Raw genomic sequence first — 21,136 nt, 5'->3', positions numbered from 1 at the left:
CAGGTCTGGATCTTTGCCTTTCACATAATAATAATAATAATAATAATAATAATAATAATAATAATAATAATTTATTATTTATACCCTGCCCATCTGGCTGGACTTCCCCAGCCACTCTGGGCGGCTTCCAGAAAAATATTAAAATACTGTGATACATCAAACATTAAAAACTTCCCTAAACAGGGCTGCCTTCAGATGTCTTCTAAAAGTCTGGTAGTTCTTGTTCTCTTTGACATTTGGTGGGAGGGCGTACTGCAGGGTGGGCGCCACTACCGAGAAGGTCCTCTGCCTGGTTCCCTGTAACTTGGCTTCTCGCAGTGAGGGAACCGCCAGAAGGCCCTCGGTGCTGGACCTCAGTGTCCGGGTAGAACGATGCGGGTGGAGACTCTCCTTCAGATATACTGGATATACATGCAGAGTTTTCCAACCTATCTTGCACATTGTGTTGCATTAGTCTATAGCATCATTTTACACTCCACAGCATGCGCGCGCGCGCGCACACACACACACACACACACACACACACTGGTACCTTGGGTTAAGAACTTAATTCGTTCTGGAAGTCCATTCTTAACTTGAAACTGTTCTTAACCTGAGGTACCACTTTAGCTAACGGGGCCTCCTGCTGCTGCCGGAGCACAATTTCTGTTCTCATCTTGAAGCAAAGTTCTTAACACAAGGTACTATTTCTGGGTTAGCGGAGTCTGTAACCTGAAGCGTCTGTAACCCGAGGTACCACTGTGTGTGTGTGTGTGCATGAAAAGGGAAGGGCATTCCCCACCGCAAATTCTCTGATCCATGTAGTGCACCCATTTACCTGTGCGACAGTCTCATAAGCTAAATAAGCCAAAATTTCCATGGCAACAGCATTGGGTTTTATTTCCATGCTGCTACAGTCCAGCCAGTCCCGGAACTTGGAAGCCTTCTTGGCTGCGCAGATAAAACACAAAAGAGGTGCAATGTTAATGTTGACTCCTCCTCTTCTACATTTCTACATTTCATAAACGGCAAGAGATGATAACCCTTTGGCATAAGGAGCAGAAGTTGCCATTCTGGATCCTGAACACAGTGGCTGTGATCTAGGAGAACCAGAATGTGATTAGGCATTAATTACCAATGAACATGTCTGCTTCTTCCAGGAAGCTCCTAGTTGGCATGCTGACTGAAGCTCATTAATATTAAGGCCACATGAACACCCAGATGTAGCACCAACTCCAGCAGCACGCAGGAGCACTGAACGTGCACAAACTGAGAGCTGCCTGTATGTAATGACATTAAGGAGTGTTCTGTGTTGTGTTATGATGTCAGACCAAAGTCAATGTGCACTGAACCAAGCCTTCAATTGCACCTCCGAGTAGGTATCCTTATGTCCATATGGTACTTCTCAGGTTAGCAGGTTTAAATAGGATTATTAAAATATAGCCATTATTCTTGTTTGCCCTCTGTGTATGAATAATAATACAGTACTGTGTCCCACCCCCTCAATGCTTCTCAAGTTCAAGGGTTTTCAGTGATACTATTTTGCATATTGGAGATTCATATTGGTGTGGTCTCAAATATATAATTATTTGGTGCAAACTGTGAGTGCATCACAACCTTCTCAGATGTTGACATTACTTTAATATGTAAAAATTGTCAGCACAAATATTTATAGATGTCATGCAATGGTCTAAAAACTAAGCTCACAAAAAGGCACTGAAATAGTAACTCCACTACTTACAAGATCAGCTTCCCCACTGTTTGACATTTACAGAGGGCGCAATCTTGGATGTGTCCTTTATTTTTCACATTGTGATCCATAAGCAAATTACTCATTTCTCCAAATGTAATGCTTGCTATGAGACACCATTGTGCTTTCATAATGCAATGCCATGTGGTCTTCTGTTGTGCTTTTCAGTGCAGTCTCTTTATCTCCAACTATCATCTGCTTCTGCAGTGCTCTCTTTTTGTATAACGAAGCCGACTGTAATTGTGCCACAAATCTTTGTAATGGGTTGTTTCTTAAGTTTGTTAAAGTTCTAATGCTTTCATTATGTTATTTGGCACAACAGCAGGATGCACTGATGATTTTTGTAATTTAAAACAAGCAGAGAAAGAAGCTTACAAATATTAATTTAGAAAACATGTTGGGCAGAAATGGAAACTAAGTTAGTATTTTTCGCACCAGACCACAAGACGCACCTAGTTTTTGGAGGAGGAGAACAAGAAAAAAATATTCTGAATCTCAGAAGCCAGAACAGCAAGAGGGATCGCTGCGCAGTGAAAGCAGCAATCCCTCTTGCTGTTCTGGCTTCTGGGATAGCTTCGCAGCCTGCATTCGCTCCATAAGACGCACACACATTTCCCCTTACTTTTTAGGAGGGAAAAAGTGAGTCTTATAGAGCAAAAAATACAGTAATTTAGTTAACATTAGCTAACTTCAAATAACTACTAACTGATGATGAAGTACTTTTCTCATCAACTGCAGCTGAACTTTCTTACCTTGTGTGACAGACCTCACTAATGAGGTGCAGACCATTACTCTGAAAAATATAAAGTTCTTAATATTTTCCTCAAATAGGTTTCATCCAGGTCAGGGGTCAAGCAGGCAGTTGACATGTCTTGCCTCTCACAGAAACATTGTACAAGTAAATTTTTAGAGTGAACCTTAAGCTACACCACAATCTCATTAGAACTATCCTCCATTGCTAATGATCCTACTGAACTGCGATCCAGCTTTCCCTTTCCCTGCTTGAAATTCTAGTGTGACAGCAGTTGTACCCAATAGGTGGAATGTTTTCTATTTTATTTTTATTTATTAAATTTGTATTCTGCCCTCAAGACACTTCACAGAATAAAAATACAATATAAAAACACAAAATACATAATAAAACAAGAACACAAATAAAACAAAGCAATGTTCATATATTATCATTTATTTTAAATGCTTTTTAAAGGAGGAAACCTGCTCCAAAGTGGTGGTGGTTTCTTGATAATGTTGGGGGGGGGGAGCTAGTCAGTCAATAACATGTGACGCCAGCTTCCATGTGAAATGTTCACAACCATTTTTTCCCAGGGCTCAACTCCATAGAGAACCAAGTACATTTATAATGAATGGGGGGGGGGGGGGAAGGCCTCCAAAGTGGCTTCACTGCTCAGAAAATATGATATGTGTATTCACCCTTAATTTGCACAGAATGATGCTGAGACCCAATGGGCATGACCAGTGCTCTGAAATCAGCAACACCCTGGGCTTCCAGGACAGACGTTTGGGGTGCTTCAACAGAGAAACAGATTTGGAAAGGAAGATAAACAGTTTAGAAAATGCTAAGATAAGGGGGGTGATCTCTTTCCATAATAGAAAAGAATACTGTTTAGACATCTCATTTTCTGTGCTCAAAGCTTTCTCATGTTCCAGAATGGTTCGAGACAATTCACTTGGCTTGTTGGCATTTCTGAACACATTTCGGAGACAGTGGAGAACAACCACCAAGTCTATGCTACCTAGTCCAACATTCCATTCCCAGAGTGGTCTGTCAGATGACTATGGGAAGCTCACAGGCATGACATGATCACTGTATCGCTCTCCTACTCCTGTTCCGAAGCAGCTGGCATTCACAGCCATGCTGTCCTTAACCCCTCTTATCTCATGGCTACTAGCTTCTCTTATGTTCGTTCTGCAGTCTTGGTGAGGGTCCCTCCCAACTCTACAAGCCTATGATTCTATAAGCATTTTTTTTTTTTGTACGTCATTTGACTGGACAAGTGCATTACAAAATTCAGAGAAATGTGAATTTTCAAAGCTTTTTGAAAATCCAAGTACACAATAACTGCCAACCCACATGAATAGTTGCAAGCTTATTGACACTCTCAAGGAACTCTAAAAGGTTAGTGGGACAAGGCTTAACTGTTTAATGCAACAATGCTGCCACCAAGTTATCCAGAACAGATGTTAAACTTGGAGAACTATGGGCCTCCAAAGCCTTAACAGGGTTCCTAATTTGGCCACGAAGCTGGTTCCCCAAACCACAGCCACCTGCCTTATACCTGACATCACACAGGGTAGCAGATGTGTGGCAGGTGAGGGGACGGCTCCCTGCCAGTAGAAGGGTTTGCAAACACCTCCTAGCAGCTGATAGGCAGTACCTCCCAAACTGTCTTTGCCCATGTGGTTTGATATCAAACTGTGCAGGCAAAGGAAGTGGGGTTTACAGGGACCACTGTATGGGGGGGGGTAGCAACCCCCTATACCTTTGCCCACATGGTTTGACTTCAAACCACCCAGGCAAAGGGAATCACTTCACCTGACGTCATGGCGATGCCATGGTCTCTGCTCCCAATTCTTAGCTCCTGGATACGATGAAACAGTTTCCTACATCTCAGATCTAACTAGGCCTGGGCAATGTATCAAGACATCGTCCGGGACCGGTTTGATGTCCAGAGCATGAAGGCACCTTCACCCAGCAGTGGGTGGGGCTTGCCTGTGCCTTACCTTCCTTCTGTGCTGCCTCCTTCCTCCCTGCGTCGAGTGCTGGCAGCCGCAGGAGCAGCAGCAGTTTCATCCTGGTGCCACCTGGGGCCAGGGCTGGTGCTGCTTGTTCCTCCCCTCTACACATCGCCGGGTGCTGTCAGTGGAGGGAGCGGCAGGGCTTTCACCCCAGTGCCTCGAGGGCTGGGGCCGAAGGATGCTCCTTCCTTTTCAACATTATGATGTTACACCACAATGTTGGAAAGCTGCTATCACCCAGCCCTGGATCTAACACACATCCTCCCATGCACCAATGAGACCACATTGCCACATGCCACATGTGCCACATGCCACATGCAAAACCTCCTGCAGAAGATCCATGCCATGAGAAGGATGTTTGGAGTGCATTCTCCCTCTTGCAACTCAGAAATAAAATTAAGGGGGTGTTGCATACTTTATCTGTCTGATTACAATATATTGTAAAATTACAGTCTGGAACAGCATAATTATTATGGCATAACACTTACAAAAGCTTAGTTGACGACTTTCACAGAATTCTGCATATTGTGCAGAGTCCATCATTCGTGCTTGTCTTTCTGCCCTCTGCAAAACAATATAAACGACACTTGTTATTCATAGATCCAAATGCATAGCATCACAAAACCCTTCCAACTGTAGGCCTGAAAGCAACTCTCAACACTAAATTAGTACTACTAATTTCTCAATGTTTCTTAATGTTTGATGTTTTACTGTGGTTGCATAATTTGTTGGAAGCCACCCAGAGTAGCTGGGGCAATCTAGACAGATGAGTGGCTGGCAAGCAAGCAAGCAAGCAAACAAACAGAAGTTGATGATATTGAACATTCTGACAATTTATCAAAGCTCCATGCTCATCAATGCATCAATTCATCAAAGCTCCATGCTCATCAATGCATCAATGCATATTGATGAGTCCATGCTCATCAATGCATATTGCATTGCTGTCCTCACAGGAAATTATTACATATGACATATATCCCCTGACTTTGCTCTTTATCCTTTACTGCATCAACTGCACAGCAGATCTTATGATACTGGTTTTAAAACATCTGAAATCAGAGGCCTCTTCATTGGGCCATCTTGTAATCCAGGTTGTTCTCTTTACGTTACTCATTTATTTGCTGCCTGTGCAAATTGACAAGACAAAACTGGCCAAACTGCTAAACCCATCTTCTGATCTGCTTGAAGGCAGAGGGCCTTCTTGGTAGTGGCGCCCACCCTGTGGAACACCCTCCCATCAGAAATCAAGGAAATAAACTATCTGACTTTTAGAAGACATCTGAAGGAAGCCTTGTTTACGGAAGTTTTTAATGTCTGATGTTTTACAATTTTTTATATGTACTGTAAGCCGCCCAGAGTGGCGGGGGAAACCCAGCCAGATGGGCGGGGTATAAACATTATTAATTATTATTTGCTTAGGTTCTTCATCTGCTCTATTCTCATTATTCAACATAAAAGGCAATGCTGCTTGCCTAAATTATGTGCAACTGACCCTGAAATTCTGAACACATTTACACTGAAGGAAATGCTGGTGATTTAAAATGGACATTACTCCTATGTTTCCTTAGCACATCTATATGGGAACTTTGCCTGTAAGTGAGAAACATTTTAACACAAAAGATTTGGGAAACTTCTAGTGCCATTTCCCTTCTTTTTGTTTTCATTTTCCTCAGCATCATTAGCCCTTATTGCTGATTAACGCAACTGGCTATCAGAGCTAATGAATCAGTTGGTTGGCAGAACACTGACCACTGGATTAATTGCCCATATCTGGGTAAATTTTGTCAAGGACAGTGATGAAAGGAGGATAAAATCATGCTGAGAACAGCATCAAAACACTCCAAGAAATTGCCACATGCATTTTTTGAACACGAAAGCAAGTAACTTCAGTGGAGCCAAAACTGGAACACACTTGACTCACAGCAACACAAATAGATAATTAACACTTATGAACCTGACAGAACATGCATAAATCCAGAAAGGAGAAAGTAGTAATTATTAATTTTGCTTAATTTAGCTTGTAAGCATAGAAGCAACAGTTTATATTTAGTCCTCTAGTTTTAGAACCCTGGTACGTTTGGAAGAAATCTTGATGTCGTATCATCTACCACTGACAGAGTATCCTGCATATTCAAGCAACTCGAGATTAACCTAAGTTAAAAGTGGATTTATCCTCCTCCTCCATGGCTTGCAACACAAATGCCTAACAAAGAAATACTGCATGCCAGAATAGCAATGGAAATCTATCTTGTGATGTGAAGATTTATCCCAGAAGAAAACAGAATACTTTTTTGTGGTACCTGGTCTAACCCAGTGTTTCCCAACCTTGGGCCTCCAGCTGTTTTTGGACTACAACTCCCATCATCCCTAGCTAGCAAGACCAGTGGTCAGGGATGATGGGAATTGTAGTTCAAAAACAGCTGGAGGCCCAAGGTTGGGAAACACTGGTCTAACCAATGGAATCACAGGTTTAAAGACACATATGAAGATACAAAAGAACCACAAGCAATAAATTCTATTGCATATATTTGAATTAATTAATTCTGAAATTGAGCAGGAAAGCACAAGCTCCACTCATTACTTATGTGTGGGGTGAGAAAAGGTGCAAGCCAGGACAATCGGCAGAAACTTCCTCTCAAAGCTCCAAAACTTTATGGGGCTTCACAGAGACCACAAAGAATATATTTTACACAAACCAGCTCCTAGTTAAGTAAAGAAGATCTGCCTCCAATGAAAAGAAAAAATGAAAACGGTACCATACAGCAGTTAAATATCACAGAGTTGAACATTCTGTTCCAAATCCTAGCTGTCTTAAAACTTATCTCAGGACTTTCATTATAAAATGTAACCAACTTGCTCTTCTTAAATCCACTTTTTGCTTAAGTGGAAACCAAAGAAAAAGAGGGCAGTAGGGCATAAACCATTTTAAAGATTAGACACACTTTGGGTCTTGTGCTGAAGCTAACAAAACCTTTTTATGACAGATTGATGGATGTTGTGATAAAACTGCAGATTTGACAATAAAGAGCAGATATACAGAGAATTCTTTGTTATGTTACTTATCCCTGCATTATGAAGCAGACTGTTCTTTCTGTCCTATCCATTAGTTTGAATGAGTATGTAAGACATAGAAGCCTTTGAAGTCATGCAGCTGGTTTATGCATGTACGTTGTCTGGAATCTTCCAACGTAACAAGAAGGCAGGCCAAGATCTCAACCTAAAAGGGTGTCAGGAGGAAGGTGGATCACAAAAGCCTCTTTTCTCTCCCCTTCTACCTGAAGTATCTTTTTCCTCTGTGGAAGTCCTCGATGACAGGAATGGGGAACCTGGCTGAAATGTGCCCTTGGCGTGGTGATGCTTCTTGCTTGCCTGGACGGAGAACAGAGAGGGTTGGATGACTCTGCGTAAAGAGAAGCCTCCTGTGCAAAGGTGACATTTGCATCGATTGCTTTGATCACTTTTGCCTCTGGTCCCACCTGCCACTGCCATCTGGCCCCCAGGTTACCCAGGCGGAAGCATGACCCGCAGGCTGAAGAATGCACCGCTGCTCAGCTCCTCGAGGTCTCATGAAACCTCAGAGAGAGGTGACTCACCCCACCTGATGTGGATTTGTTCTTCTTTAGAACAATTTCCCACAAATAATTTCCTCACTTTTCATAGAACAGAAATGATTATGCCGTTAGGCGGATAGCAAGCATACTCTCATCATTAAACACCAGTTTACACCCCGGCTTACTCAGGGCTGCCAGACATGCACATGCAAGCTTTTACAAATGTTTGTGTTCACCTGCAATTTTCATATTTGCTCTTGAAAACACCAGCATAACACTGGCGCATCTGGTAAAACTAAATCTGCCATATAATCTGAAGGACGGCTGGGGAAAAAAGAGCTTTCCATTCTGAGGATTTCCCACTCCAATTCCTGATACAATACTACCACCACCCCTAAAGCCTGGAGCAATTCTCAACTTCTTTTAAAAATATTTGCAGACCTTATTTGGGAAGAAGGAAGTTCCCTACATGTGGTTTAGAAAACAGTTGGAGATGCCCTGTTCTATTTCTCTTTCCAACATTCAGATAGTAAGCACACACATATGTGGAAGGGATTACTGTAAAGACAGAGTGAATTCAAATGGACTTGGGGGTAAGTTGGAAATGTTTGAGAGCAACATCTTAGCATTAATATTGTCAATAGCAAAAGCTGCTTCCAATCTGGTCTGCTCAATTTAATCTCTCTATTCATTACAAGAGGACCAGGGATGTGGTTTCTCCTGTTTGGACAGAAACAACAATTTTGGATCCTACCTCCCACCTAGAATAGCAGAGATTAAGGCTGGCTAGTGAAGGAGGTGGTGGAAGCCGCTACATTCCTATTCCAATGTCTGATTAAATATTAAGACCAACCTAATCATAGAGTTGGAAGAGACCACAAGGGCCATCGAGTCCAACCCCCTGCCAAGCAGGAAACACCATCAGAACACTCCTGACATATGGTTGTCAAGCCTCTGCTTAAAGACCTCCAAAGAAGGAGACTCCACCACACTCCTTGGCAGCAAATTCCACTGTCGAACAGCTCTTACTGTCAGGAAGTTCTTCCTAATGTTTAGGTGGAATCTTCTTTCTTGTAGTTTGGATCCATTGCTCCGTGTCCGCTTCTCTGGAGCAGCAGAAAATAACCTTTCTCCCTCCTCTATGTGACATCCTTTTATATATTTGAACATGGCTATCATATCACCCCTTAACCTCCTCTTCTCCAGGCTAAACATGCCCAGCTCCCTTAGCCGTTCCTCATAAGGCATCGTTTCCAGGCCTTTGACCATTTTGGTTGCCCTCCTCTGGACACGTTCCAGTTTGTCCGTGTCCTTCTTGAACTGTGGTGCCCAGAACTGGACACAGTACTCCAGGTGAGGTCTGACCAGAGCAGAATACAGTGGCACTATTACTTCCCTTGATCTAGATGCTATACTCCTATTGATGCAGCCCAGAACTGCATTGGCTTTTTTAGCTGCCGTGTCACACTGTTGGCTCATGTCAAGTTTGTGGTTAACCAAGACTCCTAGATCCTTTTCACATGTACTGCTCTCAAGCCAGGTGTCGCCCATCTTGTATTTGTGCCTCTCATTTTTTTTGCCCAAGTGCAATACTTTACATTTCTCCCTGTTAAAATTCATCTTGTTTGTTTTGGCCCAGTTCTCTAATCTGTCAAGGTTGTTTTGAAGTGTGATCCTGTCCTCTGGGGTGTTAGCCACCCCTCCCAGTTTGGTGTCATCTGCAAATTTGATCAGGATGCACTTGAGTCCATCATCCAAGTCGTTGATAAAGATAGTTACAGATAGGTAGCCGTGTTGGTCTGCCATAGTCAAAACAAAACAAAGCATGCACACGAAAGCTCATACCAAGAACTGACTTAGTTGGTCTTTAAGGTGCTACTGGAAGGAATTTGTTTTGTTGATAAAGATGTTGAATAAGACCGGGCCCAAGACAGAACCCTGTGGCACCCCACTAGTCACTCTTCTCCAGGATGAAGAGGAACCATTGATGAGCACCCTTTGGGTTCGGTCAGTCAGCCAGTTACAAATCCACTGAGTGGTAGCATAGTCAAGACCGCATTTTACCAGCTTCTTTACAAGAATATCATGGGGCACCTTGTCAAATGCCTTGCTGAAATCAAGGTAGGCTACATCCACTGCGTTCCCTTCATCTACCAGGCTTGTAATTCTGTCAAAAAATGAGATCAGGTTCGTCTGACATGACTTATTTTTCAGAAATCCATGCTGAATATTGGTGATCACAGCACTCCTTTCTAGGTGCTCACAGACTGTTTGCTTAATGATCTGCTCCAGAATCTTCCCTGGTATTGATGTCAGACTGACTGGGCGGTAATTATTTGGGTCCTCTCTTTTCCCCTTTTTGAAAATAGGGACAACATTTGCCCTCCTCCAGTCTGCCGGGACTTCGCCTGTTCTCCAGGAATTCTCAAAGATGACTGCCAGTGGCTCTGAGATCACATCTGCCAGTTCTTTTAATACTCTTGGATGCAGTTCATCTGGCCCTGAAGACTTGAATACATCTAAACTAGCCAAGTATTCTTGTACTATCTCCTTAGTTATTCTGGGCTGTGTTTCCTCTGCTGAATCATTTGCTCCAAATTCTTCAGGTCGGGCATTGTTTTCTTCAGCTGCTGCCCTGCAAGCTCTGATAAGCTCCTCCCACAGCTAATCACCTGCCTCAACAGAAACCCTGCCCCCTCTGACCTTTGCACATATTATTATTGTGGTTTTTGCTTCATCAATATAATTTCAAACCAACAAATTTTGTTCAAGCTGAGTTTCACTGAAAGTTCTAAATATTAACTTTACTGAAAACATTTTCCAAAGCTTTTAAGTGTTTAGGTAAAACTAGCCCATTTCACATCACAGAATATATAATAATCTCATTCAAGTTAGGGAAGGTGAGGTTGGAGAGCACTAATTGTTATGGTTTATTACAACCTGGTATGCAAAAGATCAGAAGGTCGGCGGTTCAAATCCCTGTGACGGGGTGAGCTTCCATTGTTCGGTCCCTGCTCCTGCCAACCTAGCAGTTCAAAAGCACGTCAAAGTGCAAGTAGATAAATAGGTACCACTCCGGCAGGAAGGTAAACGGCGTTTCCGTGTGCTGCTCTGGTTCGCCAGAAGCGGCTTAGTCATGCTGGCCACATGACCCGGAAGCTGTCCGTGGACAAACGCCGGCTCCCTCAGCCAATAAAGCAAGATGAGTGCTGCAACCCCAGAGTCGTTCGCGAATGGACTTAACTGTGAGGGCTCCTTTACCTTTATGCAAAGTAAAACCCACCAAAAAGCAAAGCCATGCAAAGCCAAAATCAAGGAGAAAGCTATAAAGCTGTTTTCATCCTACTGTGTTCATAATTATCCCACCCCATTCTCAAGTAACAACTTTGAAACTACCTACCATGCACAGAGAAGTTATGAATCTGAATCTGAAAGACTGAAATGGTAAGCAAAAGTTTGCATTGCCCACATGCTAAATCCTTTGTTTGATAATGTTCCAAATATATGAGAAACTAATATTCCAGCACTGGCGTAACAAATGCAATTGTTCTGATTAATGTTTTTTTCTGGGATGCAGGGGTGATTCCAAAGGGGTTGGAAGGCAAAAAAAGGCATGCAAACGTCGATTCATTAGCATGAGCTTTACTGATAATTTATCCTGTTTCCTAATGAAAGCAAAAAACCCCCACCATGTCTCTATTAAAAAGCAATCAGATTTGGTATGTTGGTGACACTTTAAAGAGCACATTATGTGGGAAAACAAAATAAACATTTACCCTGGCAAACGAAAGTAGGCTTGGGGTTTTGACATACTTGGCAGGCAGGCAGAATTATATTCACATCAAGCTTACAGAAAACCTAATTTAATATTTAAATATTTGCTTAAGTAATATACTATTTTAAAACAACACATTAAAATATTCATTTTTGACAAGATGTTTTAAAGATTCTATGAAGAACACTCCATAGAAGCCATACATTTAGGTGAGATCCCATCTGCTTTCAAAAGGTAAAATCATCTCAGTACAGAATCTTCCAGAATATTCCCAGCAATGGCAACCTTTAATCTCGCTCCCCACCACACCCACCGCCACTCATACATATCACTTTTTATAATGAGGACAGCAATTGTCAGTGCGCTGTGCACTCAACGAGGAATTATTGCCTCTTCCATTCAAAAGGCCAGGTCAGGCCAGCTGTTATAATCAGCCAGGTAGAAGATTAGAAGATCTTTAAGGATTCCCTTTACACCCTCAGGCTGCACAGCCTTAGAATATCCACAAAAGGTCAAGTTCTTACAAAGGGTATACCCACAGATTCTGTAATCAATGCAGCGTCAGGTTCGGAAATAGATACAGCTGACTTTATCTGCAACTTGTCTTGCAAACCAATCACAGTGGGAAACTTCTCTTGAGAGCCACGGTGCAAAAAAGGCTTCTCCTAATCTGGAACAGCTCCACTCTGTGCAGAGGTAGTGATGGATGGCAGGAATGTAAGATTTCTTTGGCACCACCGCCAAATAAGTTCTAAATGGGGTTCTAGTCATCCTTCAAGAGGACTCTTTGTGAGTTTTCCTCCATCATCATTCTAAAGGTTATCCCTGTTGTGCCATCTCTCCATTTGCCCAGACAGCCAATGAACTGACTGACCAAAAAACCCCCACCTTTGGTCCCTCTCAAACACAATATAAAATACTTTGTGTAGCTGCTGCCCCTCATTTCAGGCTTTTGGAATCCTTGGGCAAGATGCCTTCAATATGAGTCCTTCCTGAGTAATTCCACATCTCCCTCATGACCAGCGCTGGCATCAGGGCTCAGCACCATTCTAGGCAACTGCTGAGGCCCATATACCAGCAGCGAGTCCACTGCCAACCCTCCGGGCCCCCTGGGCCTACTATTGTTCCTCCTGCTCCTTGATGTTGCTGCCTCCTCACTTGTCTTATCTGGCACAAAAATAGTGGTGAGAGCAAGAAGGGCAGCAGCAACTCCAGTTGTTTTGCCTTCTCCCTCTGGGCAATTATATCAACCTTTATATAATTGAGCCCAGCTGTCAGCTCCCATCATCCCTGACCAATGGCCCCACTAGCTAGGAGGGAAGGGAGTTGCAGTCCAGCAACCTCTAGGGACCCATGGTTGAGAAAGGCTGCTCTAAGACAGTGGTGTGGGTCTGGCCTACAGATAGACAACAAGCCCTCATCCCAACACATCTGAAGCTGGCACTCTCCCTGCTGCCCATTGCAGCCACAAGGAGCAGGCAGCTCTGAGCTGTGCCCTTCAACAGGTGTCCAACGGAGCTGGCTCCTGATGCCAACTCCCCTGTCCACCCATCTGTATTTTACCAAGAAACGTATCTTATTTACCTTGGCCGTTCCAACTTTCAAGGAGCTAAATCCACCAGCTGTGGACAATGTGAACTGTGACAATATTCCATTGCTAGTGACTGGCCCTTTAATTTTGAGGGATTAAAACATCCGGAAATCTGTCTAACTACAATCAATCTGAAGACAGCATTATAATATAATATATCATTAGCATCTGATACAAACTGACATGGCTGGCATATATAAATATTTTTAATTATTTCAAAGCGGATGTAATGTGTGCATCCTTCTTCCAAAGAAATTGTTTGATTTGGTTTTCATAAGGATTTCCATCGCCAGATGCTGTGAGTAGCACAATGCTTTTCCTACAGATGTCTGCAGCCTGTGACAATCAGCAGCGCTTTGAATAACACTCCCAGTATAACAGCCCTCTTGTCATCGGTGCTGTATATTATAGCATATGAATCCCACACAAGTGGATGAACAGACTTTAAATAATGCCATCTGACAATGATGGCGGGTGAGGGGGAGAGTCTTGCAAAGCCTTGGAAATGGTTGTTAGCGTTAGGAAATAAAATCCAGGCCACTGGGAGAAAAGAAGACTCATCCTTCTTTTCCTTTGATCAGACCAAAACCCTATTTTTAATTACAATTCACAGGAAAAGATTTTGCCAGCATTTAAATACTACTTAGGATACATTGTCTTTCCTTTTATAAATGTAATTCAAAATCCCTTTTTGTTGGAAGAACATCTCAATCCATTGGGGGTTCTTTCACACATTATAGTAGTGGTTACACTAAAACCAGAATATGAGAGGAAGCTAAAAATCACATTAAAGAAATGCACATACATGAGTGAATACAGGGGGTTCTGCTTAGGGAGGCCACACTGGCACAACATAGATCTCTCCGGCAATGTGAAAAATGGCCCTTGCTTAGGAGCCTAGTGTTTCTGAATGTTCAACATTTATAAAATCTTGCATTTTACATTTTCTTCACTACCGCACCTTGTTCAGCATTTTAATAGGATATATATAGGATTGCACTACACAAGAATAGATTTCAAGGGCTACACTTCTACCCATAAAGACTACACTAGCAACTAGACTACATAAAGACTACACTAGCATATTTTTTATATTGTGTTAATGATAATAACTTTAAAACTTGGGGTAAGAATTTGCTGAATTTATTTGAAAGAACTGGAATACAAGAGGGGGAGGGGAGGGGAAGTCCTGGAAAGATGATATTGAAAATAAGGTCTTAAATTTGGATGTTTTCCTTTTCTGTTATATTTGAAAATTTTTAATAAATATTATTAAAAAAAAAAATATAAAGACTACACTAGCAACGAACATCAACTAACAACTGTATTTTGACATACCCTTATATGGGCACGTCTATGCCTCAATGCCTGCGCACTACTATGTGAATGTCTCCTCCTCTGGAGAAGGGAAGAAGAAATACCACATAATACCAGACTCCAGCTTCTCATAACCCCCTGAATCCAATAGGACCATTATAGGCAGCGTTTTTTTAATTTAATCATTGATTGACAATGACAATGATTTAAATTTCTATACCGTCCTTCATCTAAGGACCACAGGGCGCGCGCGCGCGCACACACACACACACACACACACACACACACCTTTAATTTTCTCCTTGAAACAGATCCTATTGATCCATTGGCAAAGAGCGAAATTTCCCACTCTCATGTCTTGGTTGAGGTCAGCAGCTTTTAATTCTGACCCTTCTCCTCCCTGCTCCCCCGTGTTTGCAAAATTATTTTATGCAATAACAATTTCCCAGTGGTATCAATTTGCAGCTGCCTGCCATTGTTCAGATGTGCCTCACCTTCTCCATACAGTGGTACCTCTGGTAGTGGATGGGATCTGTTCCGGAGATCCGGCCGGATCCCGAGGTTTTCGCAACTGGAGAGACCGCTTCTGCACATGCGCGCGTGGCAAAAACCCGGAAATATACTTCCGGGTTTGCCATTTATGTATCCCAAAGTTGAGGTAATCAGAGGGATACGTAAGCGGAGATATGACTGTAGTATCAGAATTGTAGAGTTGGAAGGTACCCTGAGGGGAGGTCAATAGAAAATATCAATAAATATCTTCTTTCATACCCTTGTGGGTTTTAGTTCTAGGAAGTTCTAAATGTTCTTCCTCAGAGCAGGTGCAGAACGCATTTATGAGCCTTCAAAGACCCTATAAAGAACTAGTTGTAGTCATGTGTGGGTGTGCAACAAAAATACACAAAGAAAGTCAAACAACCATGAAGTCCCACCTCTGAACAGTGAAACCTTTAGACACCACCTGCGCCTTTTCAATCATATTTGCAAAACCATGAGGTCGAAAAGCATGCTTTTAAAACAAAGGGAGAGTCTAGATTTTGCTTGTTAAAAGGACATGGATTGGATGCAGTCTACATGCTTCCAGATTCTGCAAACGTTTAATGAGCAGAACCAGAGAGAAAACAGTCTAGCACAAGATCTCAGGAGCAATGGTTACTATTGTTAGATCAACATATTTAGAAGTCTAGCTGCCACACAACCATCAAAGTAGACATAGTAATCCTTCTGTTAGTATCAATAGCTTCCTTGTCTAACTAACAGGCAAGTGACACATTAATGAAAGTTGTTTGTTTTCACTGGAAGACTGTATTTTAGGAAAGGTGGTGATCAAAATGCATTTTTTAGTTATCTTATTTGTGAATTTTGCAGTATCTTTTAAAAATTCACACACTTCCTCATCTAGCTGACTCCAAAAGGAATCTAGCATCAATCTTGGTTGGCAAGAAGCCTATTTTTGAGGCACTATTTTCTTCTATTCATGTTATTGGCTTTCCACTGTTTATTCAAACATGAAATGTACTATGAAAGCAGCATGGTGCCTCTGCTGCTGAATTATTGCTATGTAACACCCAAGAGTTGGAAATCTATCCCTAAACTAGAAGGCAGAGTGACAGATGAATAGTGTTCCTTTTAATCCTCTGGGAATAACAACTGAAACGCAGCATTCAGAGTGCAATATTGTTTGCATTCCAGTTCAGATTTCTATTGGTAAGGGGTCTCTCCCTCTCCCTCTCCCTCTCCCTCTCCCTCGCTCTCTGTGTGTGTGTTGAGAGAGAGAGAGAGAGAGAGAGGAAGAGAGATTCCCATTATAAAACAAATGATGGCAACTGATTTTATTTAAAAGAAAAAAAGACTTTACTTTGTGAATAATGTGTTTAAAATATTTAAAATACTTCAACTGAAAAGGAATACAGATTTCAAGATCTTTTTTCTCTATGTTATCACGACATGTGAAGCACATATTAGACAAAGAATCTTTTATATGGAAAAGCTAGGAAATGCTGTATTAGAACTGTTTACTGGAAGCTCTCAAGAGGGCATATAAAGAGAACACAAATTACACTGACTTTCAGTTGGATTTGGGCTGCATTCAGGAGTCATGTTCCTGACCCTCCAAACCATGGCTGAGGCTGGGAATGAGGTCGCTGCTCCTGGGCTGCCTCCTCCAGTTGGGGCTGCTACCCAGGCAGCAAACAGCAAGTGGCGCCCCCAACTGTGGAGGTAGAATGCAGCCATCATGAATAGTATAGCCTTTTCCTCCATGAATCTGTCTAATCCTCAAGCCATCCAATCATTCTTCTGTGGCACCCCACTTTCTCTCCCCACCAGCATCCCAGCTAGGTCCTTTGCATTCCTACCTTCTCTCTTGCTCTGCTTTCTGTTCATATAAATCTTGGAAAGCACATACAGCTTAAAGAGAAAGTGCCAAAGGAGTCGCTCTTCCATCTTCCTTTGTCAGCTCTATGTACGTACTTTCCAAGGAGGAAAGGTAATCACTGTCACCACCTCATGGGCTCCAGGGCTAGCCCTCAAGGGCACCCATGGAGGCACAGGTCCATTCTGCATCCAGGGCAACTGTCTATCAGCTCCATCTGAGACCCTAGCTGCCTGTGCACTGTCTCACCAGAGTGGTACTTGGACTACTGCAACGTGCTCTACATGGGGCTACCTCTGAAGGTGACTTAGAAACTACAACTATTTCAGAATGCGGCAGCTAGACTGGTGACTGGGAGTGGCCGCTGGGACCATATAACACCAGTCCTGAAAGACCTACTGGCTCCTAGTATGTTTCCAAGCAGAATTCAAAGTGTTGGTGCTGAACTTTAAACTCTAAACGGCCTCGGCCCAGTATATCTGAAGGAGCGTCTCCATCCCCATTGCTCATCCCAGACACTGAGGTCCAGCTTTGAGGGCCTTCTGGTGGTTCCCTCACAGTGAGAAGTGAGATTACAGGCAGTGTTAGAAACTGAGATATGAAAGCTAGGAGCTAAATGGCACCTTAAACCAAGGTTATGCATAACACAAAGGAGTGTCTAGGCGTGCTTTTTTATAACAAGAATACAAAGCTGAAAATGAATGAACTGCAGCTAAAATCTTATGTTCATTTTTCACATGGTCTAGTCCTCATCTGAAGAGTTCAAAAAACAAAGCCATACTCCCCCTGCCCCCCCCCAATATTCTTATGAGGGTCCCTTTTCCAATCTTCAGAGAGTGGCTAGAAGTGGGGAGGCAGAAAAAGGTCCTCTTTTCCTGGGTTCGAAATTAGCTGGCGCCAGACGCATTTTGCACCTAAAGATTCTCCATTTGCAAACACCTAAAAGTCTGGGTGCCATTAAACATGAAAAAATACAAACCCCAACTGAACAATTTTCATATAAATCACAACGAAATGTAAAAGAAGGGCACATTTCCCCCAACACCCCCCCCCCAAAACAATGCCCCAGCCTCCATTATTCTGACATGACACACATGGCCTTGCTTTGGGACATCTGACAAACAGAAGACATGTTGGAATTTGGCTTGGGGTAACACAATGCACCATAAAATTGCCTACATCAGTTTCTTAGTTTCTATTTTAAGAATTAGCATATTGGGGTAAAAAAAAAATCCCAAGAGTTATTTTCAAGCAATAACTGATTGACGGAAGCAGAATAAAGTGCTCTTCTGATACAAGAAATGTGGCTTTGTTTGGGATGTTCTACAATACTAGGATTCAGCTTGGAGTAGCAAAGTAACTCATGAAATTGCTTATGTCAGTTTCTTAGGTTCTGTCTACAAAGGTTAAACAGAAGCCTGTTACATCAGAACTGTACTGTCTTTTGCCCACAATCAAGAGGTATCTGGAATATGATATTGCTAATATAGTTTGGTTAGTAGCTGAGACCCATATTATAGATATTTGAGATCTTAGGTTTGGGACAATACAAAGTTTCTGAAGGAGCTAAGCCAGCTTTCGTTGCTATACATCTCTCCTCAATACCACTGAATGTTAGTATTTAAAATCAGTGGGATTTAACATCAAGTAAAGCACTATGTTTCAAATCAACAAAGAGGCTTTTGTTTTTTGTTGCGTTAACAGCTCATTATCTGACTTTTGTTTATTCCCACAGTGATTCTCATCCCTGTGTCGGCAAATCTCCTTAATCTTAAGATGAAAGCTAACAGAAAGATACTCTCCTTGTGATAGTCATAGGGTTAAGCTGATATTTTTCAGTAAAAAATGATTACATTCTGTTAATATTTTTAAATCACCAGTGTTTTTCTTTATATCAGTTATGCAACTATATGATATGCACCCTGGAAACAAATACACACCATTCTGTACACACACACACACACGTAATTATTTCAAAAATACAGTTTTAAAGAAATACAACATAAACAATATTTGCTTTCTGTATAATTCATCATAAGTGAAACCATACCACTGAACAATCATATCCTGTTTGGGCCGTAATGACATCAGAAATACATGTTTATCATCTGCTTTGGACAACTTAGCATGTTTTTGGCCCAGGGCAAAGTGGAACCGAAACCATTTGCAGTTGGCCAAACCAAGATAACCACACATTTCTGAAGTAATTGATACCTAAAAGGAACATAGCCTTTAGATCACAGCTCATGATTTAAGTACACTAATTCTTTAAAGGAGGTTGTAAAGATTTTAAAGAGCGCACTGGACTTCCTCCAAAACGTAGCTTGCAGAAACCATAGTCTACTAAACATGGCAAATAAGATATTCTATACTACTTTATATGCTAACTACCATCTTCTTTTCAGGAACAGAACATGTTTCCTGCATTTTTAAAGCCTGCAGTATTTTTTAAAGAGACCCAGACCAAGTTCTTGTTTTAGAAAAGCGTCCACAATAATAAAAACTCTTATTGACCAACTAACATTTGAGAAAGCAGAATGCTGTTTCCTAGTTGATTTTAGGTTTCCAGATACAACAAAGCAAGATCATTCTCCTGAATCTTTCCTTCAAAACTGTGCATGCCAACATACACACACACACACACACACACACACACACACACACACTTCTCCTCTTCCTTCTTGGTTTAACCAATGCAGATATATGCTTGAAATGGATTTGCACACCCAAATTAATAAGAACATTGTCACTGCTTAGAGATTTTTGAAATACAAAGCAGTGTATAAATACTTTCAAATAAAATAGATATTTGCAGATGTAATGTTAAACTATGTGTGATATGTTGAGAAGTTAGGGGCAAAATTGTAGAAATTGTGTAAGCTTGATCTTTTGTTACATTTGGCCCAGTGCCAAATCGTTTTTCTTTGGGAGACAGGTGGAAATCGAGGTAGATCTTTGTTTTACCCTGCCTAATAACCTGCCGTAAACCAAGCCACTGTGCTGATTTCACAGTTAAGTTCTTAGAAGCAGGGAGTAACTCCCTTCACCCATGAATAAACATAACATGTAGAAAGGAAACATTGCTGGCCCTCCCACCCCTGCTCCCAAATCCATGAGTTAGATGAAGTCTACAGGTGGGGTGTTCGCCATGGGGAAAGACCATATGCGAGGCTTTCCCTTGCAGAGGTCCAGCACTGGGGGCTGGGATTAGGAAGGATGCGGCATTCCGGACAGAGGCAGAAGTGGCCCTGCAATCTGTTTTACATGTTTGCTAGTCTTTCACTTAAGGAATTATCTGGTTTCCAGGCTCCAGTTAGAGCCATGTTCCCTGAAGTCCATGCTGTTCCTCTGCCAGGATAGAACAACAACTTTTATGTGACTCAACAATTGCTTGTCGTACTTGTCAACTGTATTCAGAAGCTCACTGCCTAGAACACAGCCACTATGGTTATAGCAAACAAGGAAGGGGAGTTGGGAATTTACATTAGAGAGTGGAAAGAGAGAATGGGCAAGTCCACAGATGTTCCTGATTTTGCAACTCTGGTTAATAAACTGTTGGTGTTGAAAGACCCCCATGGGAAGTACAGTGGTACCTCGGTTTTTGAACAGCTTAGTTCTCAAACTACTTGGAACCAAAACCCAAAGTTTCTGAATTTTTTCTGGAAGCCGAACATGCTCTGTTCTGAGTATGACTTCTGTTTTGAGTGCCACACTTCCGTTTTTCAAGTGAGGGAAGGCAGCCCAGGTGGCAAGCAAGCAGGCACCTGCCACCCTCCAGTGCTGGGTCCCCCCACCATCGCTGCCACAACAGCAACCATCCCCTCCTCCATCTCTGGCGGCCCCGGCACTGAGTGAGGAAAGGCTGGGCCGGGGTGGCAGCAACATCCCTTGCCTGCCCACCCCAGCCCAGCCTTTCCTTACTCAGCCTGGCTGCCTTCAGGTGGTGCAGGGGCTCTGATGGCGAGGTGGGGGCTCCTTTAAGCTTCTCCCTTGAGGGAAGTGCAGCCGCAAACCCCTCAACAGAAAGTGTGATGGAGCCTGC

The 21,136-nt window shown here is 42.3% G+C and overlaps 1 protein-coding gene across 5 annotated transcripts in view; it reads right to left on the bottom strand.

Annotated features, from left to right (window-relative positions):
- Positions 1-21,136, bottom strand: part of SUPT3H (SPT3 homolog, SAGA and STAGA complex component) — a gene marked incomplete at its 5' end in the record, with an annotated part of 237,683 nt that overhangs the window by 45,206 nt on the left and 171,341 nt on the right. For all 5 annotated transcript variants that reach the window (XM_081855668.1, XM_081855667.1, XM_081855669.1 and 2 more), the window contains 2 exons: positions 818-930; positions 4,975-5,050. In XM_081855668.1, the coding sequence (XP_081711794.1) occupies positions 818-930; positions 4,975-5,050 (189 nt within the window). The remainder of the gene's footprint in view (positions 1-817; positions 931-4,974; positions 5,051-21,136) is intronic.

This window comes from Podarcis erhardii (genome assembly GCF_964252035.2).
Source record: "Podarcis erhardii genome assembly, chromosome: 3".
NCBI lineage: Eukaryota > Metazoa > Chordata > Lepidosauria > Squamata > Lacertidae > Podarcis > Podarcis erhardii.
This window is presented reverse-complemented; position numbering and strand designations above follow the sequence as displayed.